A 25,562-nucleotide genomic window follows, 5' to 3' on the forward strand; every position below is an offset into this window, starting at 1 on the left:
TTCATCGAGTCTTCGACTCCTGGTGCAGTTAGGATACCCGGTTTTAAGTCCTGCGAGGACTGTCACCGTATGATGTCGATGATGGACCCGCACCGAGTGTGTCTTTTCTGCCTGGGGCGCGACCACGACCCCAAGTCGTGCCCCGACTGGCGGGCCGTGGCGCCGAAGTCTCTGCGGGAGCGGTTCCAAAAGCTGCTGGAGGTCCGGCAGTCTGCTCCGTGCCATTCCCTGTCCCGTGAGTCATCACCATCGATCTTCGGGATCCAGGTCTTTGCACTCTGGGTCACGTAAGGCGAAGCACAAGAAGTCGAAGAAATGTCATTGTTCACCGACTTCCCCTCGCCGGTCACGCAACGTAGTTGAGGGTGCGGGTGGTGCCGCTCCGGCAGACCCTGTGCAGTCGCCGCCAGCCTATCCACCCTTCCCCGGTCCGTCGGCGACTCTGGCGCAAATACATGACTTCCTGTCGGCAATGGCTCGCTTGTTTGGGGCATCGGGTCCCGCTTGTGCGTCTTTGGGTCCTCTCCTATCAATGCCGGTGGCTCCGGCCCCGACGTCGTTGTCTGCTCTGGCCTCTGCGCCGCAGGACCCCCCGGGTCCATGCCTGGATCCCAGTCGACGCCGGTTGACCTTATAACACCTCCACCAACGTCGACCCCAACGGCACCACTTCCGACGTCGCCCGCTCCTCGGGGTGGACGTCGACCCCGGTTTCAGCTCCGAAGCGGACGCGCCGTTGGGCTGGCGTCGATCGATGCCGTTCTCTACGCTGCTCAGGGATTTCTATCCCCATGTCCCTGCTTTTAGGCCTGTAGAACAGCCTGAGGAGGATGGGGAGGAGTCTGAGGACCCTCTCGCAGCTGATTGCGAATATGAACAGGACTGGACAGAGGAGTTGGGGGAAGCCAGTGGTCTGGACACCTCACCAGACCTTTGCATGCTGTCTCCTACCGTGGCTACGGAGGAGGGTGCTAGTTACGGTGCGGTGTTGCTTAGGGCGGCTGAGGCCCTACACCTCGTGCTCCCTACTGTGGCCTTCAGGACAAACCTCTTGACAGAAGTGCTTCAGCTAGCAGCTACTTCTGCAGAGCTGTTGCTTCCCTTTAATGAAGCTTTTTTTTACTTTCTTGTGGGCACTTGGTCCAGGCCCACCACAGGGGCTCCTGTGGATAGGAACGCGGCCCGACGCCATGGCCCGGCTCCTGATGACCCCATTTTCCTCTCTCAACATTCCACCCCTGAGAGCTTGGTTGTCCAAGCCTCTGCTTCCCCGACCGCCTTCCCTTCCGCACCACCGAATGGGAAATCAAAGAAACTGGATCAGTTCAGGGGAAAAGATTTTTTCTTCCGCCAGTTCTGCGCTGCGGTCCGTGAGCGCCGCATGCCTCTTGGCCCGTTATTTTCACTCTTTGTGGGATACGGTGGCGAAAGTGCTGCCTCAGTGTCCGGAGGAGGCCCGGACAGCTCTCTCCCAGGCTTTTGCAGAGGGGAGGGACGCATCTAAGTTCATGATTCGTTGTGGACTAGGCACCGCCGACTCACTGGGCAGATCGATTGCAACAACGGTGGCGATCGAAGCCACGCCTGGTTGAAGACAACTGGATTTTCGGGGATGTCCAAAGCACGCTTATGGACATGCCTTTTGATGGCGGTCGCCGCTTCGGTGACAAAGCAGATAGCGCGTTGGAGCGGTTCAAGGACTCACGGGCTACGGCCAAGTCCTTGGGACTCTCTGCATTCCGCCCTCCTTTGCCTTCTGCTTTTCGCTCCTTTCGTGGCACCGGAAGGGGCACCCTGCAACGTTCGCAACCATCCCAGCGCAGCCATGGATGTGGTTTTCTCCGTGGTGGACCAAGGAACCAGCGGGCGGGTCAGTCCACCTCCATCTCGGCCACCACTGCCTCCAAACCTTCCTAGTCCGCACTTTTAGGCCCATCAAACGCCAGTGGGCGGCAGGCTTCGCCATCACCTCCCCCACTGGCGCACCATCACATCGGACAGGTGGGTTTTAGAGATAGTCCGAAGGGATACTCCTTCCGATTCGAGACTACCCCTCCAGCCATGCCACCTTAGTACCAACGCATGTTGGGGGATCACTTGGTGCTTCTTCAGCAGGAAGTTGTGGCCCTTGTCCCGGGTTTCGTTCAGAATGACCCTGAGGCTGTTGGGCCTCATGGCCTCCTGCATCCTCCTGATCGATCATGCCAGATGGCATATGCAGGCTCTGCAGTGGGACCTGAAGTTCCAGTGGGCGCAGCATATGGGGAACCTGTCCGATCACGTCCAGATCTCGGAGGGCACTGCATGACAGTTACAGTGGTGGCTCACAGACCGGCATTGGGTCGACAGCAGATCCCTCTCCCTTCCCCAGCCAGAGTTTACAGTGGTGATGGATGTGTCCCTCCTGGGATGGGGCGGCCACATGGGAGAGGCGGTGATCAGAGGCCTCTGGTCTCCGGCGGAGTCCAAGCTCCATATCAACCTTCTGGAGCGTTGGGCGATCCGTCTTGCACTGAAGGCATTCCTTTCCTCTGTCAAGGGGAGAGTAGTCCAGGTGTTCACAGACAACACCACCGCCATGTGGTACTGCAACAAGCAAGGAGGGGTGGGGTTATGGACCCTCTGTCAGGAGGCTCTGCACCTCTGGACATGGCTGGAACATCAGGGCATTTTCCTGGTGGTTCAACACCTGGCAGGTTCTCTGAATGCAAGGGCGGACAAACTCAGCCGCAGGTGCATGATGAATCACAAATGGCGTCTTCACTTGGAGGTGGCGCAAGGTCTCTCTCAGAAGTGGGGAGAGCCTTGGTTAGATCTATTCGCCACCGAAGAGAACGAGCAATGTCATCAGTTCTGCGCATTGGAATTTCCAAGGCGGCACTCGCTAGGCGACGTTTTTCGTCGCGAGTGGAGTTGCGGTCTATTGTACGCCTTTCCGCCTATACCACTTCTGCCCAGAGTGCTGAATAAGATTTGTCGCGACCAGGCCCAAGTCATCTTTGTGGCTTCGGATTGGGCACGAAGATACTGGTATCCCGAGCTACTCAGCATGGCGATCGATCCCCCGCTCCGTCTGCCTCTTCGGGATGATCTGCTGTCGCAGCAGCAGGGGACGGTCTTCCACCCAAACCTGTCCAGCCTCCACCTCCATGCGTGGAGATTGAGCGGCGACAGTTGACAGCCTTCGATCTTCCTCCCGAAGTCTGTGATGTCATCCTGGCATCCAGGCATCCCTCCGCTAAAACGGTGTACACCTGTAGGTGGAACAGATTTGTGGCATGGTGCACACTTAAGACTGTGGATCCCCTTCTGCCCCTCTTTCTGAGGTTCTTCTGTTCCTTCTCTCTTTGGCCCAGTAGGGCTCTGCTCTGGGCACTGTTAAAGGTCATCTTTCGTCCATCTCTGCCTTTCTACTGCTTCCAGATCAGCCTTCTCTTTTTAAGTCCCCGGTTGTTAACAGTTTCCTAAAAGGCATTACGCACACGTTTCCTCCCGTGCCGTTCATAATGCCTCAGTGGGACTTAAACCTTGTCTTGACATGTCTGATGTGCGCTCCCTTCGAACCCCTTCATACCTGTCCTTTGCATCTACTCACTCTTAAGACCGCTTTCCTGGTAGCTATCACCTCTGCCAGGAAAGTGAGTGAGCTCCAGGCTCTTTCTTCCAAACCTCCTTTCCTTTGTGTTCATCCGGACAAGGTGGTTTTAAGGACCCGTCCTTCTTTTTTGCCAAAGGTTGTCACGCTCTTCCACATCGGGCAGACCATCACTTTGCCCACCTTCATTCCGCCTCCGCATCCTTCGAAAGAGGAAGAGAGGCTCCACCGTCTGGACCCAAAACATGCGCTCTCGTTCTATCTGACGTGCACACAGCAGTTCCGGGTGGATGACCAGCTCTTTGTTGGCTACGTGGGCGCCAAAAAAGGCCGGGCCGTGCACAAACGAACCATCTCTCGGTGGATCATTCTGTGCATCAAAGCATGTTAGTCGTTGGCTAAGAAGGAGCCGCCTGTGGGGCTGTGTGCCCATTCTACCAGGGCAACGGCAGCAACTACTGCCTTGGGATGCGGCGTTCCCTTACAGGACATCTGTCAGGCAGCTACGTGGGCCTCGCTGCACACGTTTACCAAGCATTACTGCCTTGTCAGTCAAGTGCGGAAGGACGGCTTCTTTGGCCGTTCTGTTCTCTGTGATTTTCTGGTGTAATCCTGTTCGCAGATTCACCACTGGGGTTGGTATTGCTGGGGTATCTATTCTAAGGTAAGGAATATATCACTAACGTGTCTCTTTCAGATGCACTAGTTACTACTTGTGTAACAATATATCTGTAAGAGACATTAGTTAGTGATAGATTCCTTACCGCCCCACCCATCCTCCCCGTTCTGCGACCTGATTCTAGGGTTAAGGTCATCCCTTTCAGGGCCCTAGTTTCCTGCATGGCACTGCATTTCTGGCGTCAGCGTGCATGGGTGGCGCCTAAGTAGTCTCCGTGACATCATCTCGGAGCTTACGATGCCAGCGACGGACGCGGAGCCACACAATGCCATCTACTGACGTGCAGGGGTACTGCTAGCAAAACTTTCCGGATCCAGTCTGACGCCTGGGGATATTCTAAGGTAAGGAATCGATCACTAACTAATGCCTCTTACAGATATATCGTTACACAACTAGTAACTTATGCTTTTGGTGAGAAAGCAGACTCTGCCTTGTGGTGCTTTAGGTAATCTCGTGCAGCGGCCTGATCCTTAGGCCTCTTGGTTACACCTTGTGGCCATTCCAGCTTTCACCTCTTTTATAGCAATGGAAGGGGTTTTCAAACATGTCAGCCATATTCCAGCCACCGTCCTGCGCCCACTCCCCAAGTTGTGTGAGGACGTAGTTAATTCTGACCTTTTGGGGAATGGTAGCCAGAAGGAGTCTGCCACCCGGCCCCCAGCAGCTGCAGCCTCCAAGCATTCCTTGGTTGTGCAAGACCATGTTACTCGGACGGAGAATTCAGCACCATCTCCTCAGCTGGAGATCAATAACATCGGACAAATGGGTCTTGCAGATAATTCAAGAAGGCTATTCCCTTCCCTTTCTTTTCCTCCTCCTTTACTGCTAGCTCAAGAACGGCTGGCAGACGATCATCTAGTATTACTCCAAGAGGAAGTTAAAGCTCTTTTGGCCAGGGGAGCTATAGAAAAGGTTCCGATTTTAAGAGTAGACAGTGGTTGCTACTTTCTGATATTAAAAAAGAACAAATGGTTGTGACCCATTTTGGACATTCGGACTGTCAGTCTCTTCCTCAAAAAGGGGAAATTCAAGACGCTCACGTTATCTGATAGAGACGTCTAGCCGCAAATTCCTTAACATAGAATATCCCCAGGCGTCAGACTGGATCCGGAAAACTTTCCGCAGCAGCACCTCTGGCTCCACGGATGTGACGTCAGCGGAGCCATATATGCCCCTCCCGGCACGCTGACGTCGGTTTTCTCCATTTCCACGTCCCAACTCGGATCCTGGAAAACCAGCAGTTCCTTGGCCTGGGTTTTAGGCCTTTTCGACACCTTCGGTATCGCCGGAACAGTGTGCAATGCCTTCGGGTTTTAAGGCTTGTGAAGCCTGTGCGCATCAGATGTCTGGCACTGATCCGCATCTCATCTGTATGTGGTGCCTCAGCACGCACCATGACTCCAAAGAGTGCGACGCCTGTCAGAGGATGAATGCCCAAATCCCTCGGAAAGCGCCGTATGAAACTGCTGACCGCACGGCTGTCCGGTCCATCACCTTTGCGTTGCCGCTCTCCCCCTCCGTATCGGGCTCAGTCCAGAGGTCGTTCCTGCAAACGTCGTTCGAGGGCAAGTAAGCACAAGCGGCAAGCATGGATGTCCTCCTCCCCTTCGCATGCTGCTGGCGCTCGCTCTATGCCAGGTAAGGGCGCTCGGCAGTCACTTTCTACATACCCTCCCTTTTCGGGAGTTGGAGTGACGTGTTCCCAAATGGAGGCTTATTCTATTGCACTCCAGTCTTACTTTGGGTCCCCACCTCTCCCTGGAGCGCCTTCGGGTTCCAAACAGGTGGAGGGCACTCATATCGGGTCCTTTCCGGCGGAGTCTTCCTCGGCGCCGGCTGTGTGCATCGACTCTGGTTCCGGAGACGATACGAGGCCGACGGGTCAAGGCCCAGTGGGTCCTGCCAGTCGCCCGTCCAGCCCACCCAGTCTGTCTTCACATAACCCTGAGTGGCTTCCTGCATCGACGTCTGACACCCTAATGCCCGGCTCGATGCCCGGCTTGACCAAACGGGCACATTTTGCAGTGAGATCGACGTCGGACGCCGTCCTGGTAGAGTCCCCTCTGGAGGTCGTCTACGTCCAGACGACTCCAACCCGGCCTCAATCTACGCCGGTGCCACCGTCCAAGCTTTCTCACAAGGTTGCGGCTCCTCCCGACTCCTGGCGTTGGTGCGAGCTCCACACGGTGTCGACGCCGACAACGTCTCGTACCGACGGCTTATTATCTCCTAGCCGGATGGCAACTGAAGCTGGTGCTGCTTACGCCCGTGCCATTCACAGGACGGCTGCTATTCTTGGTTTTCTGCCTCCTGTGGTCCCCCTGCTGTCTGATCCCTTAATGGATTTGCTCCATATGGAGCCTTTTGAGGTGGAGCCTTTGCTGCCATTTAGCAGCTCTTTATTTGACATTTTGCGTGGCACGTGGGCAAGGCCCTCGTCTGGTGACCCTGTTGGTCGGGCTATTGGTCGTTGGCACCGTCCTTCTCCAGGTGATCCACTCTGCCTGTCCACTCTCCCTATGGCTCAGGGACTCATTGTTCAGGCAGCATTTAACTTGCAGTCTTTATCCGCCCTGCCATTATTACCTCCCACTAGGGAGTCTAGGTGGCTGGACGGGTGTGCTTGCCAACGTTTTGCTTCTACCAGTGCGGGTATCCACGCATTGAATACTGCGTGTGTTCGCGCGTTCATCCTCGACCCTTTGGGACTTGGTCGAGAACCTTCTCCCTTCTATTTCAGAGGAGCCGCGGTCACAGTTGCTTCGGTTTTTGCTTGATGGCAGGGGAATGGCTCACTTTTCGCTCCGTTCTTCCCTTGGTGCCACTGACTCTGTGGGACGAGCTCTTGCTCGATCTGTGGCTTTGCGCTGCCATGCATGGCTGCGCCACAGTCGTTTCCCAGATAATGTTCTGGATGCCCTCAGAGATCTACCGTTTAATGGTGTGGACCTTTTTGATCCCCAGGCGGATTCAGCAGTCTCCCGGCTCTTGTCGGGGTTGCCATAACTTTTGCACCGTTCTGTACCTTATTTTCCTACACCTCTATCATAAACGTGTATAGTAGGTTCCCCGATTGCTGTCCACGGCTGTTCAGCCTTCTCTGATTTGTTAGATTTCAGCCGTATGGAAGGTTTAATCTTCGGTTCAGTCCTCTGACTGCATTTTTTGTCCAAGAGGATCCCCTTATCAAGGGTTGACACTTACCCTATGTGGGGTATATGCTGGTGCTGGGCGACTGCCTTGCCTTAGTACGCTCCTATGGAGTATTCCCAGCGGACATTCTTCGGGGAGTCCCACCATGTCTTTTGTTCTGCGATCCTATTATTAGAATCGCCCTGTCGCACTTCGGGTGCCTTTGGTCCCGTTTGTCTGTAGTGCTTCTGTGCTTGCTTTTACGGCTCACACCGTCTCTGCCGCTGTGTGGCACTGTTTAGTACTATTAGTACACACTTGGGCACGCAGCCCTTATTGGGTTTGTCCTCCAAGGTACTAGCTTAGCATTTATACCTCTGCTGTATGTGGCCTCTTTTCTCACCACTTCTCCTACGGCGTGTTTTTTCCCCATTCTCTGCTACCCCGCACAGGTGTTTGCACACTTCTGCTTGGATCCTACTGTGATTTTTCTTGGGGCGTATTTCTTCGGAATGTTTGCTTCTTGTGGTCCGGGGCACTTACCTTGATCTTGACTGTTACCACGGGCGTGCCTCAAGCTTGCAGGGGACCGTGGTTCTTCCCGAACAAGGGGAGGATTTTACTCTTTCCTTCATGCGGTGTTTATGGTCACTGACCCGGTCTGCTTGTACCACCACCTCTATGTGGTGCTCGGCTGCCTGCTCCCCCTTTTGGGCCGTTGCCCTCTTGTTGTCGTGCGCATTTGAGCTGCTCACGCTGCCCTGCAGGAGGCCTTTCCTTTCTTCGTGTGGTTCCAACGTCCATACGATGTGCTTCGGTGCCTTCTGGTTTGCTTTGATGTCTTAGTGTCGCTCCTGCTTTGATGCTAGGCTATGTGCCATTGGCCCTTTCGCTGGTTGTAACAGACTGCCTATGTCTTGGCGTGACTTCTATTTTACTACCGGCCTTCTGGCCATGGATTGGTCGCCTGCAGATGTAGTCACATGTGTCTAGCTGATGCAGCTTGAACAGTGCTTATTCTGCATACTGGGCCGGTATGCGCTTTCTGTCATACCGGTTGCCATCTCTCTGCGTTTTGCTTATAGGCGACACATTACATCTGGTGGATCTCTCAAACCCTAGGTCCAGTTCCACTTCTGACGGTGTCCTCAGATTCCTTTTAACTCAAGCATATCTAGTATGCATTTTCTTGTTCAGTACCTGCACTTGCTGGACAGGAGTCAGCCGTTTGCCTCCGTTGCCCCTTGTATCTTGCAGGCGCAGGTTCAACTGTTTTTTCCACTGATTTGCTTGGTCCACCGGTAATCGCTTTTTGTCTGTCGACTTCGTTCATCTTCCCTTTTCGAAGTTGTAAACTCTTGCTCCAGCATGCGTAATCAGGCTTTGGACTTTCCCTCTCTCAACCCGTTATACAAAAAAAGGGTTTTTGTGCTGTACTGGTCAGCTTGTGGTACTTTTGCCTTCCATTGCTCTCCGCTCTCTTCTGAGTTTTATGGTCTAGGAGTTAGCTACGCTGACATCACTGTCCCTACCGTGCTTTGACAAATGATTGACGGCACTGTTTTAGTCACATTATTGACAGCCAAGTACTCTCTAGAACTTGGTGAGGTTCAGTCGCAGACCCGCCTCCTCTATGGGCATGGCTTTGGTATCTATTCTAAGTTAAGGAATCTGCGGCTAGACCTCTCTAGCAGATGAAGGAGTTCCTTACCTTCGGTAATGATGTATCTGGTAGAGACATAGGGCCATATGTATCAAAATGTTCTTTTGGGATTCTCAAATAGCGATTTTTTGCGAATTGCTATTTCAGAATCGCAAAACGCTATGTATGTAGGATTTGCAAATAATTTTGCGAATCCTACATATTCCTTAATTGCGAATCGCTAATTGCGAATCGCAATTAAGGAATATCTCCCCATTCATAGGAATGAATGGGAAGACATTCTCAATTTGTGATTCTCAGAGAATCGCAAATTGAGAATGTAATTTCAATGGTGCCAGGGTGTCAAAAGGACACCCTGTTGTACCCCTGAAATGTGCATGTGTGCACATGTGGCACACATGTATGCCCTAAGTGCATATATGAGCGCCACATGGCACTTTGAAGAATGCAAATACGAGCATTTTTCAAAGATATTGCAAATAACCACCAACTTGAAGTTGGTGGTAATTTGCGATTCCTTAAGGCCAAATTGCACTTTTTCTATGCTTCTTACATTGCATTTAAGGAATCGCAATTTGCGATTCCTTAAATGCAATCGCAAAATAGGGAAACGCAAATTTTGCGATTCCTTATTTTGCAAGACAGTTTCCCATTAATACATACCACTAAGCCCATATGCGATCGCAAACGCCGAAATTCTGCGAATTTCGGCGTTTGCGATCGCAATTCGGAATGATATATATGGCCCATAGTCTAGCCGCTGATTCCTTAAAGCCCGCCCATCCTCCCTGTTCTGCGAGGACCTTTTCAATTTGGGCTTTCTACGCTCGCCTCTCTCTGGGTTGCTTGATCCTTCTGCAGGGTGAAGCTTTCACTCCTCTCCCACACAGAATGCTTCATTCTGCTTTCATAGCTCTACTCCGCCCATTTTCGTAATTGAACGGTATGCTCATGTGTCATGTATCCTTTCCAACCCTGCGTCCTGGGTTGTATAGTGTGGGTTCTATTCGTGTTTTTTTCCGCCCCTCGCTCTCCCTTTCTCGCCTTGGGGTCTCTTACCACCCCTGTGCTCCATTGGTTTGATGTCTATTGGCTCTGCCACATTTTTTGAATCTCTTGGGGCTACAACGTCTCTTTCTGGTGACGTCTTGTGGTCAATTGTCCTAGCGCCTATGTTTCAGACTTGTTGTCCTTCACGTTTATACATTAAGGTTGCGGACTTTCTGTTGTCTGCCATGATGTTGTTTACATCTTCATTTACCTCCCAGGGTGGTTGGCCTTCTCTTTTGCCGGGTTGCTTCTCAGAGCGGTGCTCTGCTCTTTCCCTTTACTACCTTCCAATATACAGTGCCTGGCACTTTCCTTTATGGTGCTGTTTTTCATCATTTTCGCACACTGTTCCCACAGTTTTTTGGTGGTGGCTCTGCGTTGCGGCACGGAAAGGTTTCTCAGACGAAAACTGACGTCAGCGCACCGAGGGGGGCATATATGGCTCCGCTGATGTCACGTCCGTGGATGACGTCAGGGCGGAGACGTGCGGCGCCGGCCCCGGAGCGTAGAGGTCTGCTGCGGAAAGTTTTCCAGATCCAGCCTGATGTCTAGGGAAATTCTAAGTTAAGGCTAGACTATGTCTCTACCAGGTACATCGTTACCGAAGGTAAGTAACTCGTTCATCAGCCCTAGACCAAGGAGACTGGCTGGTAGTGTTGGACTTGCAGTATGCGTACTTTCACATCCCTACCCTGCCTGCCCACAGGCGTTACCTGCTGTTCAAGGTAGGCCGTGAGCACTTTCAATTCACAGTGCTTCCATTTGGTCTCATCAGTGCCCCTTGGGTGTTCATCAATGTGATGGCAGTGGTTGTAGCTCATCTGCGCAGGTTAAGGGTGTCAGTCTTTCTCTACCTCAATGACTGGCTGTCGAAGGCGTCTTCACCCCAGGCTTTCTTCTCCCACCTCCAGACTACTGCGGACCTCCTTCATTCGCTGGGGTTCTTTATAAATGTGCCAAAGTCACACCTGAGTCTTACTCAGACACCTCCCTTTCATCTGAGGTGTTCTGGACACAGTGCAGTTTTGGGCTTATCCTCCCGAGCTGCGAGTCCAGGGTATTCAGGTTATGATACCGATGTTTTAGCCTTTATCCTGAATTTCGATGAAAGAATGACTCTGAGGCTGCTGGGACTCAAGTCTTCTTGCATACTGTTGGTAAATCACTCTAGATGGCGTATGCAGGCTCTGCAGTGGGACCTAATGTTCCAGTGGGTGCAACATCAGGGAAATCTCTCTGACATGGTCAGATCTAGGAGGGAACTGCAAAGAAACTGCAATTGTGGCTAACGAACCGCGATTGGGTCAGAGGCAGACCCCTCTCCATTTCCCTCCAGATCTTACAGAAGTTGACAGATGTCACTCCTGGGATGGGCGGCCATCTGGGGAGGTGGTGATCAGGGTACTAAGTCGAGGCTCTACATCAGTTAGTTGGAGCTTCAAGTGATTTGCTTTTCATTAAAAGCTTTTCTTCCCTCTGTCAAGGGGAAGTTAGTGCAAGTATTCACAGACGACACCATTGCCATATGCTACTGCAACAAGGTTGTGGACTCTTTGTCAAGAGACCCTGCTTCTCTATACAGGGTGGAACAGCAGGGCACAAACCTGGTGATTCAACACCGGGCTGGTTCTCTAATCGCCAGTGTGGACAAACTCGGCCGTCGATGCCTAGCAGATCACAAATGGTGTATCCAGTCGGAGGGGGTGCTAGGTCTCTTTCAGCACAGAGAGAGCCTTGGTTAGATCTGTTTACTTCCGAAAAGAATGCGCAATGTCAGTAGCTTTGAGCGCTGGTGTTTCCAAGGCGGCTATTGCGCTGTGACGCTTTAAGTTGCAAGTGGAGCCTAGGCCTCCTGTATGCCTTTTTGCCCATACCACTTCTGCTGAGAGTTCTCAAAAAATCAAGAACGACTGGGCCCAAGTCATTCTTGTGTCTTCGGATTGGGAAAGGAGAGTCTGGTATCCAGAGCTGCTTCGAATGAGCATCAATCCTCCAATCAGGCTGCCCCTTCAGGAGGATCTTCTGTTGCAGCAGCAGGGGAGGGTCCTCCACCCGAACCTGTCAACTCTCTACTTTCTTGCATGGAGAAGGAGCGGCGACAGTTGATAGCTTTCGACCTTCCTCCCGAAGTATGTTATGTTATTATGGCGGCCACTCCACTAAGACGGTATATGCCTGCGGTTGGCTAAAATTTGTAAAATATTGTACAGAAAGGTCTATTGACCCTCTTTCTGCTTCTCTATCTAATATGCTTCTCTTTATTCTTACCCTTGCCCAGCAGGTCTCTGCTTTGGGTACTCGTACGGGTTATCTTTCTGCTCGGTCTGCTTTGTTGCGACTGCCAGACCAACCTTCTTTGTTCAAATCCCCTATTGTGAATAGGTGCTTAAAAGGGCTTGGACATATGTTTCCTCCTACGTCCTTTATCATCCTGCAGTGTGACCTTAATTTGGTTCCCACGTACCTTGTGTTCCCTATAAGCCTTTGCACAATTGTCCCCTCCAGCTGCTTACCTTCAAGGCTGCCTTTCTAGTGGTGATAACATGTGCCCGGAGAGTGAGTGAATTGCAGGCTTTGCCTTTCAAGCCTCCATACATGATGACATTTGTGGAAAAGTTGGTGCTTCGCACTCGTGCCTCATTCCTTCCAAAAGTGGTGACCCCATTCCATCTGGGACAATCGGTCAAGCTGCCCACCTTTTTTGCTCCCTCGCACATCTCTAAGGCAGATGGAGCGTCTCTGCCATTTGGACCCAAAAAGAGCGTTGACGTTCTACCTTGACCACACAAACGAGTTCCGGGTGGACGACCAACTCTTTGTGGGTTATGTGGGAATTAAAAAAGGTCAGGCAGTGCAGAAACTGACTTTTTCACGCTAGGTCGTTATCTGCATTAACATCTTCTACACCCTGGGTAGGAAGCAGCCCCCTGAGGGCTTACAGCCCATTCTATCAGAGGAAAAGCTGCAACCACGCCTTGGCTCGGGGTGTTCCAGTCCCGGATATCTGCCTGGTAGCAATGCAGGCATCTTTCCACACGTTTTCCAGGCATTACTGCCTGGACAGTAGGGTCCATAGGGACGGGCATTTCGCCTGTTGGATCTGCAGGACGTTTTAGTTTAGACAATCTGTCTGCAGTCCACCGCTAGGATGGTATGGCTTGGGTATCTATTCAAAGGTAAGGAATCTGCAGCTAGAAGTCTCAATCAGATGAACAAGTTACTTATCTTCGAACACATTATCTGGTAGAGAAAATATCTAGCTGCAGATCCCTTACAGACCCGCTCATGCCTCCCTGCTCAGCGGACTCATTTTATAGGGCTAGGGTTGTTCCCTTTTTAGGGCCGCAGTTGTGACACACACATAAGTCAGTTCACTTCATGGCTCTGCGCTTCTGCCTTGGAAAAAGTGAAAAGGAACCAACATTTTCATGGCTGTGTGGCACCTATATAGATAACCGCAATGTCATAATAGAAGGTAACTACGACGACATCACGTGGAGCTGAACAGAGCCACCCGACAGCGCGCAGGTGTGCTGGTCATGCAAAAGTTTCCGGATCCAGTCTGATGGCTGGGAAATTCAAAGGTAGGGAATCTGCAGCTATATATTGTCTCTACTAGATAATTTGTTACCGAAGGTAAGTAACTTGTTCAACAAGTCCATGAGTGGTAACTCCATCCCCAGGTTCCTCACACATACTTTCAATATTGGGGCACTCTTCAAATTGACTGCTTTGCCACTGCAAAAAGCACAAAATGCCCAAACTCTGCTGCCAGATACCCACAGCCCATGGGCAATGCACTACGGATGCACGGATCAGGGATACTTGCCTAGGCATGTCACCTCTCCCACTTCTTACATTCATGATCACAAACATCTCTCAGCCTCATCTTAGTGGCTTCAACCTAGGCAAGGCCCTGATTTTCCACCTTTCTGGAGGTATCAATCAGCCTTCATGAGAGGCTTCTCAGACTATGCCTGCTCACACAGATAAATGTTCAGGTCAAGAATCCAAACCCAACATTACACAATCTTGTGATTTGGCACCTAATCTCCTAGAATTCTGATAAACCGCCACCATCCCAAAGAATGTATGTCCATACTCAGAGTCCAGATGGCCTATTACATACGCTAGTTATGCAGCTAACTTGATGAGATTTATCTAATACTGCATTGCCTGCAAGTCTCATCTCTCAAATACCACAGTGCAGTACATTATTACCTACATTTCCACATGCAAAAGGGAGCATTGGCCTGCACATCCATCCGTCTCCATCTAACAGCAGCCACAGACTACATGCAGCACATACAACACAAATCCTTATTCAGGATACCAGTGGTCAAAGCATTTCTGGGGGGACTAAAGAGGGTCATACCCCCTGAGCATCTCCAGCTCTAGTGTGGAACCTCAACATAGTTCATACAAGACTTATGGGCAACCATTTGAGCATGTGCGCTCATGCCGTCTCCATTTCCTTTCATGGGAGGTAGCCTGCCTTGGGGTCATCACCTCCCTTGTACGCGTTAGTGAGCTGCAAAACCTTCCCATTCAGGAACCCTTCATACAATGGCAAGTTTAGATACAGGATCAAGCTGGCTATGACCCTCCAGGATCTTGTACAAACACTAATAAAATAGTATTTAGTAATATTAAATACATTGTCTACAAACCCTGGGTCATTTCGTCCCATTTCATTAATAAATAGTGATACAAAAATCTACTCTAAAGAATTGACTACATAGTTGAGCAGGATCATTGCCAAGACAGTCTCCCTGTAACAGCATGGCTTTGTACTAGAGAGAGATACTACCTATCACATTAACAACGCTATTGCCTTATTTGATTTGGCTCTGAGTAATGGGCTGCACTTGGTGATGATCCTGCTTGATACAAGAAAAGCTTTTGACACCGTAGTCTGAAATTAATTCTGGGCGCCTATGAAATGCATGGGTTTTGGGTTGCCTTTTTGAGGGCTGTGCACACTTTATAAAAACCATTAACAAAACTGCAAATCATAAGTATGGAGTCAAAAAGGATTAAAATAACAATAGAGACAAGATAAGGCTGCCCTTGCTCACCTTTGCTTTTCACAATATATGGAGTCATTTTGTGTTAATATCTGCTCAGTTATTTTGAATGTACATATTGGGAAATTGTTTGCGTATGCAGTTGACATCTCTGTTAAGACCCCACCTCCGGATGTGGCAATAAGAGAGATAGAAGCGGAAGCATAGAAATTTGGGACAGTGTCTGGTTCTCTACTAAATAGAAGTAAAATTTAAAAATTACCTAATTTATTTGTAAGGTTTGAGACTCCAGGGTCATAAGCAAAGCTATAATATCTACAAGTTAATATTGTTTTAGAGGTGGACAAAATAATATCTTTATTATGACACCCTTCTAAAAGGAATAGTAAATTTGTTTTAAAAGAAATCTGCATGTAACAATTGTTGGTAGGTTTAACATTATAAACAATGTGATTTTGTGTGTATTTTTATATCTTTTTAGAGCTATTCGCTTTGAGATCATACCTAATGGGCTTTAGAAATTAATCTTGTTCTGCAGCAGCTTTGGGGCTACAACAACCAAGGTGGAACTTGCAACTTCTCAGATTGCTGATTGTTAAAGGGGGATGAAGTTTCCTAATTTTAAGTACTATTATTACGCAGCAGCATTAGCTTAATGCATATGAGAACGCAGATAGACATCTATAATCCAAAAACAATTAATGTACTCCCAATTTATGAGTATATGGAAGGGAGCCGGCTTTCTTTCAGTGCAAGCCGAAAACAATTACTTTCAAAAAGTTGGTTTTGACTTCTTCCTATCCACTAGAAGAGAGTGGAAAAGACTGGTGAAGATGTTGAAATTACAAGATACAATAAAAATACTCATTTATGGACTTAAAATGTGTTTCTTGAAGTTTCTAGGAACATCCATTGTACTACTTTGAAAACTGCAGGTATAATATGCTAGGGTGTCTTTACTATAACAAGGCACTTGGGTCTTATGAACAATTGCAGTGAGTGTTCCCTTTGGCAAAACACCCTTGTTTTTAATATTTGCAGATCAGAGATTTTATGAGGCATATAGCTATTGATGAGCTGTCTTTGAAAAATAATGCCTTACTTAATAAAAGTATCATGCAAAAGACAAAAATAAAGGATATCGTCTGCTTTTCATGGAGCTTTGGAAGGGTGACATTGCTAGTCAGAATCAGAACTGGAGACAGAGACTTAACATGAAAACGAGCTAGTAAATATCAAAGAGACTATCAAGCTGGGCATTCTAGTATTCCTGTCTGCTAACCTTAAGATCCGGAATTAGAAAACAGCCTTTAATCCGCACGTTATTCCTGTCAACCTGTGGAGATGTAGCCAGAATGTCATCTCTGAATGTCCTCGTTGTAGGCAAACAAATGCTGACTCAATTAATAGGTTTGTGTTTTGTAGAGTGCTATTGGGGACAGATATTTGAATTCATGTTTTTTGAGTGGGATTAAAATTAAACCAAAGACAATCATATTGGTTGTGGTGATAACTTTGTGACTCTTCCCTCATTTTTTGTGATTATCAATAGCATTGACCATGTATGTATTGTTGCAGTATGGTTAAAAGCAGAACTTCTGTCTTTTCAGCAATGGTTAAATTGCTTTCTAGGTAGCTACTTTAAGGAAAATGATCTTGATCAGTGCATGGGGGCTGAATGGAAAGTGGATAATACCTAATACATACCGGATTGAGATTGCCCCGTTCCTCTCCCTTTTTTCTATTATGACTGCTTCGTGTTTAAAATCATAATTATGTACACTAGATGCGAATACTTATTGAAATCGGAGTTTAAAAACCAGTAAGCAAACTATTTGCATCAATTGCCTATTTTTTTTTTTTATCACATAATTGCATTTAAATCCATCTACATCAATTAAAAAAATTACCATGGATGATCAGAAATGAAATTATAAAAAGCGTGTGAAATTATAAAAGGTCACACCATTGGAGAAATGGAGTTAATGAACTCTAGCTTTTCCCTTTAATCCTTCTGTGTTTTGATTTTATTGATGATTTAATCTCTGTTAAATCTCGGTACAGCTTTACACTGTCAGTTAGTAATTATCTGTTTGTTGGGGCACACGTCCTGTGCATGACTTTGTAAACTTTTGCCACTCTGCCTGTTGAGTGTTTTTGCATGACCCTGTGGATTTTTTTCTCCAATGAACCCGACAGTCTGCAACCCAACCGATGGTCTTAAACATTTCAGCATTGTGCATCTTCAGCGGAGCTAAGCTGTGTACTTGAGAATATCATAGGGGTGTACCCCAAAACTCAGAGACGGTGTGTAATTAGTAGCTGGTGGTGGCGACGGCGAGTTCAGTTCAAATGTACTGGCCTTTATACTTGCTTTTGCCAATATAAGGTCTGAAGTCTTATCTGTGTATGTGTTTTCCCTCTTTTGTATTAGTTTTTATCCATTGGAAATTGTGTGCATGGCTGTACCAAATAATTTGGGTCCTTGTAGGTTTCCCTAAAAGCATCAGACCTGTACTTTGAGGTGACAGGTCCATTGATGGGCAATATACAATTAATCTCATGCCACCTACAGCTTATTCTTTAAGTTTTCATAATGTAATTAGTGATTTTCAATCAAATCATGTAGTTTCTAATTACATTTAGTATGTACTTAACTGTATTCTTTTACAGGATTTCGTAAAAATCTCCAAGTGGAATGATGTCAGTTTCTGGTCAATAAAACAGTCAGTGATAAAGACCCACAGGTATACATTTATTTAAATTGTTTTTCTTTAGTGTCACCTCACCAGTTCTTATTAGAGTGCTTTACCTGTAACGTTACCTGCTCATACATGATAAGCTTACAATGTCATTCAGAATTCTAACAGATGGTTTGGGAATTCAAAGCGGAGAGATAGGTGGGAGGTAGCGATATGGGACCTTGTGGCAGGTAACTAATATAGCATCTGCTAGTACAATGTACTACATCTTCAAAGCCTTCCAATCTGTTAACCTCTGACTTACATATGTATAACGTTTTGTGAAATCTGGGTTTTCTGAGGTGGACGAACATATGTACTGAAAGTTGTTAGTATCTAGTGAGTAGAGAGGTTTTACGTTTTGTGAGGAAGGAAAGGATTTCAGGCACTGTTCTTGAATGGATTGGGTGGGTATTCAAAATTCTGGGTGTGGATCCAGAGAAGGATTGTCTTTAGCTTGCATTGGTTGGAATTTAGCGTTTCCAAAGAGTTCTTGCTATGGTATTCTGTTATGACACCAGAGATTTTGAGAAAAACTGATATGTAACTAGGCCTATCTGAATACAGTTCTTTGTTAAATATCAGAGGTTGAGTTTGATTCTAGTGTCTAGGAGGAGCCAGTGAAGACCCTTCAAGACTGGTAAATGTGGTCATATTTCCTTTTGTGAATGGCCAATCATGCTGTGGAAATCATGACTGCTTTGATGGGCAGACCATATGTATTGAAAGCACTGGAAAGAATGTGACGTAAGCCTGCCGAGATATAGTGTGCACGATAATTTAATTTGCCAGCTATGCAATTAAATGAATGTTTTTGGGCTTCCTCTTTGTGTATAAAATATTTTACGTTATCTTAAACATGCTGCTTAGAAATGTTGTTTTTATTCTTTACTGCATTGTTTAGAACGCTGTTTAAGTACATGAAGAAGTTTGAAGCTTCGTTGTGTGAACCCTGTCGCCCTGCTTTAGCGGAGAGCACTAAGGAGGAGCAATTTGATTGCTTGGGAAAGCAGGAAGAGGCAGATGGAAAAGAAATGAAGGTCCAGCGGCTGAACAGCTTACTAAAAACATCTATAGTAACTAAATCAGACGTCGTCCAGGTATCACCTATATATACCATTTAATTGTAGTCGCTAATGATCTCAGATGTTAATTTGACTCTTCTGAAACCTGTATTTGGTGGTGTAGGGAAGGTTTTACATTTCTTCATCCTAAAAAAAGGTACGTTATGCAGTGTCAGGTCGTGCCATGCAAGTTCAATTAACTTGGTTCTGTTATCAAGTATAGTATAGCAGTAATTATAACTCAGAACAAATATCAATACCACAAGTTGATACAATTTTTTTATTGTTTTATTAGCAGAACAAGTCATATTGACAGCCCACAACAAGCCCTGGTCAGCATCTCTTAAAATCGGAACCATAACCATTATGATAATCGGCACATCATACAAAAGAATAAAGTTGATGGTAGTTGCAATGTTTTGCAACAACTCTGCACCCACACCCATGGCCCCAAACCATTTACTCCAAACCTTTGCATGTTTAGCAGGCGTTCCCGGTGCCTTGTCCACCAGCTTCTCCTGTTGAGCACACCTATCTACTCCTCGTCTCCACATCAACAGAGTCAGAGATTTGTAGGACTTCCAGTGGGCTGCGATATCTATTTTAACTACCACAAGGGTGGTTCCCAGCAATCCCCTGTCAACCCGGGAGCCCCCCACTCCATCATCCACCCCCAACAGGATCAAGAGCGGGGAGAGTTCCAATGTCAGGTCCAACACATTAGAAAACTGGCCCATCACTACCTCCCAGTAGCGTGAAATAAATCTGCCAGAGTGTGGGAGCAATGACTGCACGTGTGGTTGACAAGGAGGTCCGCTCTAAACAACCTGGTAGGGGTGAGGTATGCCCAGTGTAAGTAGTATGTTTGCTCTAAGCGAAGCCTGGAGGATATGGCAAGGACTCTGGGAGCCATTAGTGAGTCTCGACAGTCCTGGTTTTTCAAAGGTCCAAGCCAGTTCTCCCAGTGGGCTCTTAGGGTATCTAATGTTTCGGTGTAAATAAACATCAGGGTGCGATAAATCTGAGACACCTCCCTTACCTAGGGCCCCTATCATTACCTTGATCTCCGTGGGGTTCGGTTCTGGGATTGACGCATGTGGGGGGATATGTACTCTCAATGTGTGGCGCAGCTGGAGGAATTTATGGAATTGTGTTTTGGATAATGTGTATATCTGCTTGAGCTCCTGGAAGGAGGCTATTTTTGTGCCCATCCATAAGTCGCCTGAGTGTGATACCGATGGCGTCCCATCAAGCGAACCCCTTCAGTGCCGCAACCTTCCTCAACCAAGTGCCATGCCACAAGGGAGTGTGCTGAGTGAGTTTCATCCACCACCCTGTATGTTGAAGTGAAGCCCTCCACCCAGAGAACACCTGCCGGATCTCTTCAGGAAGCGCGTTGTGGATGGCACACTCATAGAGCAGCGCCATCTTTATTGGGAATACCAGTGTGGCGAGTTTATGCTTGTAGGCCGGGTCTGCCCACCTCCCACTGAGCCAGTCATTGATGACCAAGAGGTGTGACGCTAGGTAGTACAAATATAAGTTAACCATATTAAGGCCCCCATCATAAGTAGATCATTGACAAGTAGGGAAGGCCAAATTGGGCCTAGCATTATGCCATAGAAAGGAGATGACCAATGAGTCCATCTTCCTGAACCAGTGACGTGAAAAACTGTGGGGAACATTTTGGAAGAGGTACAAAAATCAGGGTAGTACCATCATCTTGTATAGAGCTATTCTCCCCATGACATTCAATGATAGTGTCTGACACTTCTTTAGGTTGACTTTGATCTTGCCGGTAAGAGGAGTAATGTTAAGAGACCAAGTTAAGGCTGGATTGAGAGCCACCTTAATGCCTAGATAGCGAAAGCTAAGGCGACGGATTGAAATAGTTGTTTGCCAATCTACACAGTCTCATGAGGACACTAATGGTAGTAGGATCGATATAGCTATGTTGACAGCCAATCCCGAAGCCTCCACAAAGAGTTGCAGGAGTCGGAGGCACCGAGGACCCCTGTCAGCTGAGATCTAAAGATACAGGAAAACGCCATCCACATATAGAGCAATGCGCTCTACATGGCCCGTATCCCATTCCCATATCTGTGCGTTGCACCGTATAAGTCAGGCGATGGGCTAGGTTGCGAGTGCAAAAAGAAGAGGGGACAGGTGACAGCCTTGTCGGGTCCCTCGGCAGATACAAAATTTGTGAGATACCTCAACAATAATTTGCACATGGGCTGTCAGATTAGAGTATAGGACCCGCACAAGGCCACAGAAGCGTGGTCAAAACCTCGCCTTCTCCAGCACACGGATCAGGTAGCGCCAGTTCACCGTATCAAATGCTTTCTTGAAATCTATCAGGAGTAAAGCCAGTGGGGTTAAGAGCAAGTGACTGTGGCCCAGTGCCACATGCAGGCGTCGCAAAAAGTGCCTCGTACTCCTGGCAGGCATGAAGCTGCATTGGTTCGGGGGAAATAAAGACCAAAGAACTCGTAGGCAGATGGCAAGCATGGTTGCGAAGACCTTAACTTCTCCATTGATAAGAGAAATAGGTCGTTAATCGGTGTAGGAGATGGACGGCGGGTGGGTCTTTGGTATGACCAAAATGGTGGCCTGATTGAGGTCTGGGGGAGGGATAGGGGGGAGCCTACCCAGGCCGCTTCCCTGTAAAGGCTTAGATGGTGGCAGCCCACTTGAGTCTAGACAAGGGAGTCAGTTGCAGGGTGGGCTGCGGTGGCCCGAAGCAGCAAGCAAAGGATCAGGGCCACACCAACAAGGCGATAACCGAGGCTCCAGGGTCACCCAGGTGAGGTCGGATAACAGTAAGCAAGTCTGGAGGCTTCTTGTGTAAGGACAGTCAATGGCCGTGCGGGCGACCACAACCCGCAGTGGCAAATGAGGAACCGGTGACAATGCAAATAAGGCGATCCCCAAGACTCCCAAGTCATCCAGGTAAGTGAGAAGCTAAAGAAGGAAACTGGGACCCGTGCCAAAAGTAGGTCCTTCCGCCCATGCATCCCCAGCACCCCCCACGAGGGAGGCTCTGTTTACCTGCTTTGCTCCGCTGAGTTTGTATTGTGTCTCAGCTAGGGAGAGAGCATCGCAACCTTTGCCTAAAAGCCACAATATTCCTCTACTCGCCCCGAGACAAGGTCACTATTGCTGGCTGCTTCCTACGGATGGCAGGGCATAGAGTGGATCATCGCTCACCGACAGGGGCTGGAGGCATTATCGCAACACGGGTCCGCCATCTTAGGATGCCACCAGAGATTCGGCCGTGCGGGCCACTACTGTGTCAAGGATCGGCTGCACGCCACACGCTGGGTCAGAAAAAGGGTTGGGGCCTCTGCAGGACGTTATAGAGGGCAGGGCGGCAGATGATGGAGTGATCCGGAACACTCAAAGTGCGATCGCAATTTTTTGTCGCCCCAAGCCACCCCCCTCTCAATACTACAAATTGATAGTGAAATCACACCTTCCATACTTTTATCAGTGATTCCTTACATATGCACTGTTGCCCTGCATGTGTGTGCTCAGAATGTCATTATCTTAAATGTTAATGGTGCTAGTGCTCAGACAGTTTAAAGTTAGTTCACTGCATTCTTAAAGACCACGTTGGGTATTTTTGTCTCACTCCCATTTATTGTAAAATACAACCGAGTAAAGCATACGTACCCCATCAAAGAGAGAGACTTCCAGTGTCTTCATATATTGAGATGTACTCATTCAATAAAGTCTTTCATTTTATAAAGCGCAATGTTTATTCAGTACAATTTTGTCAAAGTGTGTACCTTTTACCTTCTCGCTCAGTTGTAATTGAAGCTTTGCTCACTGGAACACAATGGTCTGATATCCCAGCTCAGAGGTTTTCAGATTCCTTCTAGGTCTGAATGCTGCTTTATCTTGTATTTGGAAAGAGGAGAGCATTTTTATCTTCAATAACCCAAAATATTGTATCTGAAAGAAACACGTTAGTTAGATTCCTCACCTTAGAATATCCCCAGGCGTCAGACTGGATCCGGAAGATTTTTCGTCAGCAATACCCCTTGCGTGTCGCTAGGCGTCGTCTGCGGCTCCGCGTCCGTCGTCGGCGGCGTGTGCCGGAATGACGTCGTCGGAGTACTTAGACGCCGCCCTCGCGCGCTGACGTCAGTTCTTCTTCTTTTTTCCGCGCCAGTAAGCGCAGATCCGGGAGAGCTACCCCTTTTAGTCTTTTTTGACTAAATCTTTTTTGATCATTTTTGATCCTTGTCTGTCGACATCTGGTGCCGGTAGGATGCCTGGGTTCAAGGCTTGTGAGGATTGTCATCGACTGATGTCGGTGACCGATCACCACCGCCGGTGCCTCTACTGCTTAGGCCCCGACCACGACGCGGAGTCGTGCAACGACTGTCAGGCCCTGACTTCGAAGGCTAGGCGGGAGCGGTCCCGCAAGCTTCTCGAGCTTCGCCACTCGGCTCCGCGTCGTGCGCGATCCCGGTCCAGGAGGAGGTCCAAGGATCGCTCGCGGAGCCCTAGCCGACGCCATCGCTCGTCCGGCTCCAAGTCGTCGGGTAAGTCCAAACGCTCAAAGAAGTCCAAGAGGCGACATCGCTCTTCGGACTCCCCTCGCCGGTCGCACGACTCGGCCGAGGGTCAGGGTGGTTCCACCCCCGCGGCTCCGGCGGAGCCGCAGGTGCCGCGTCCGCCCCCATACCTTCCGGTCCCTGGGGCTGACGCGGCGCCGGCGGAGATCAGTGCCTTCCTCTCGGCCATGAGGAACCTGGCCCCGCCGTCGACGCCCGCTGGCGCGCCTTCGGGCCCCGCGGACTCGACTGGGCGACCTCGCGTGCCGACGGCTCCGGCCCCGGCGCCGTCGACGACTCCGGTCTCGACGCCGCAGGTCCCCGCGGGGCCCTTGCCTGGGCCCCAGTCGACGCCGGTTGACCTAGTCACTCCTCCACCGGCGCCGACGCATGTGACGCCGTCACCGGCGCCACCGACGCCGACGCATGTGACGCCGACACCCCGGTTTAGCCCTCATCCGGACCCGACGCCGGCACGGCGTCCGCCGACGCCGCATCCGACGCCGCTTGAGTCCTACCATCTCTACAGTCCGGTTCCGATCATTCCTCCTGTTTATCAGGAATCGGAAGAAGGGGGCGACTGGGAGGGGTTCGAGGACCCTCTGGCTGTTCAGTCACAGCTTTCTCAGGACTGGGCAGATGAACTGGGGGAGGCCAGTGGGCTGGATACCTCGCCAGACACTGGATTCACTTCTCCTCCGACCGTGGCTTCGGAGGAGGGTGCAGCATTTTCTGTGGTGCTGCGCAAGGCGGCCGAGGCCCTTGGGCTCGAGTTGCCTGCCGTGGCTGTGAGGACTAACATCCTCACTGAGGTGCTTCAAACCTCAGCAAGCTCCACTGAGCCTCTGCTGCCGTTCAACGAGGCCCTCACTGACGTTCTGCAGGGCACCTGGTCCAAGCCCTCCACAGTTCCTCCTGTGGATAGGAACGTTGCCAGGCGCCACCGCCCTGCTCCGGGCGACCCCAGTTTCCTGTCCCAACACCCCACCCCTGAGAGTCTGGTTATCCAGGCCTCTACTTCCCAATCCTCCTTCCCGACCGCTCCGCCGGATCGGGATTCCAAGAGACTCGAGCAGTTCGGCAAGAAACTGTTTTCGTCCCTTAGTTTGGGCCTGCAGTCCTTAAATACCGCCTGTCTCTTGGACCGTTATTCCCATTCCCTGTGGGATACGGTGGAGGACGTGCTGCCCCTGTGTCCGGAGGAGGTCCGGACACGTCTTACCCAGGCTTTGGCCGATGGGAGGGATGCAGCACGGCACGCCATACGATGTGGGCTTGACACCACGGACTCGCTGGGTCGGGCGATTTCAACCACGGTGGCGCTCCGCCGCCACGCCTGGATGCGGTCCACGTCATTTTCCGGGGATGTCCAGACAACCCTCATGGACATGCCCTTTGATGGCACTCGCCTGTTTGGTGAGAAGGCGGACAGTGCGCTGAACCGCTTTAAGGACTCCCGGGCTACGGCCAAGTCCTTGGGCCTCGCGGCTCCGCGGGCGCACACCTCCGCTTTTCGCCCCTTTCGTGGCCAAGGAAGGGGCGCCTCCTCACGTCCGCAAAGCCACCAGCCGCAGAACCAACCTGCGCGCGGACGTGGCTTCCGCCGTGGCGGAAATGGAGGCCGACGTGGTCAGCCCACATCCACCCCGGCAGCATCCGCCTCAAAGCCTTCCTAGTCCCAGCTTTCAGGCCCATACCACGCCAGTGGGCGGCAGAGTTCGCCATCACCTGCTCCACTGGCGGTCCATAACATCGGACAGGTGGGTGCTGCAAATCGTCCGAAGGGGCTACTCCCTCCCCTTCGAGACGACCCCTCCAGCCATGCCACCGCAGCACCACCGTATCTCGGGGGATCATTTGGATCTTCTCCGCGAGGAAGTTTCGGCTCTCTTGGCCAAGGGGGCCGTCGAGCGCGTTCTGAGTCCAGAAGTAGGTCGTGGTTGTTATTCCCACTACTTTCTGGTTCCCAAGAAGGGCAAGGGGGGCCTACGCCCTATCTTGGACCTCCGGAACGTCAATGCCTTCCTCCGAAAGGAAAGGTTCAAG

The 25,562-nt window shown here is 49.7% G+C and overlaps 1 protein-coding gene across 1 annotated transcript in view; it reads left to right on the top strand.

Annotated features, from left to right (window-relative positions):
* Positions 1 to 25,562, top strand: part of MDN1 (midasin AAA ATPase 1) — a 2,002,810-nt gene that overhangs the window by 1,411,127 nt on the left and 566,121 nt on the right. The window contains exons 72-73 of the mRNA XM_085611158.1: positions 17,820 to 17,893; positions 18,792 to 18,987. Coding sequence (XP_085467284.1) covers positions 17,820 to 17,893; positions 18,792 to 18,987 — 270 coding nt within the window. The remainder of the gene's footprint in view (positions 1 to 17,819; positions 17,894 to 18,791; positions 18,988 to 25,562) is intronic.

This window comes from Triturus cristatus, chromosome 6, assembly GCF_964204655.1.
Source record: "Triturus cristatus chromosome 6, aTriCri1.1, whole genome shotgun sequence".
In the NCBI taxonomy this organism is placed as follows: Eukaryota; Metazoa; Chordata; class Amphibia; order Caudata; family Salamandridae; genus Triturus; species Triturus cristatus.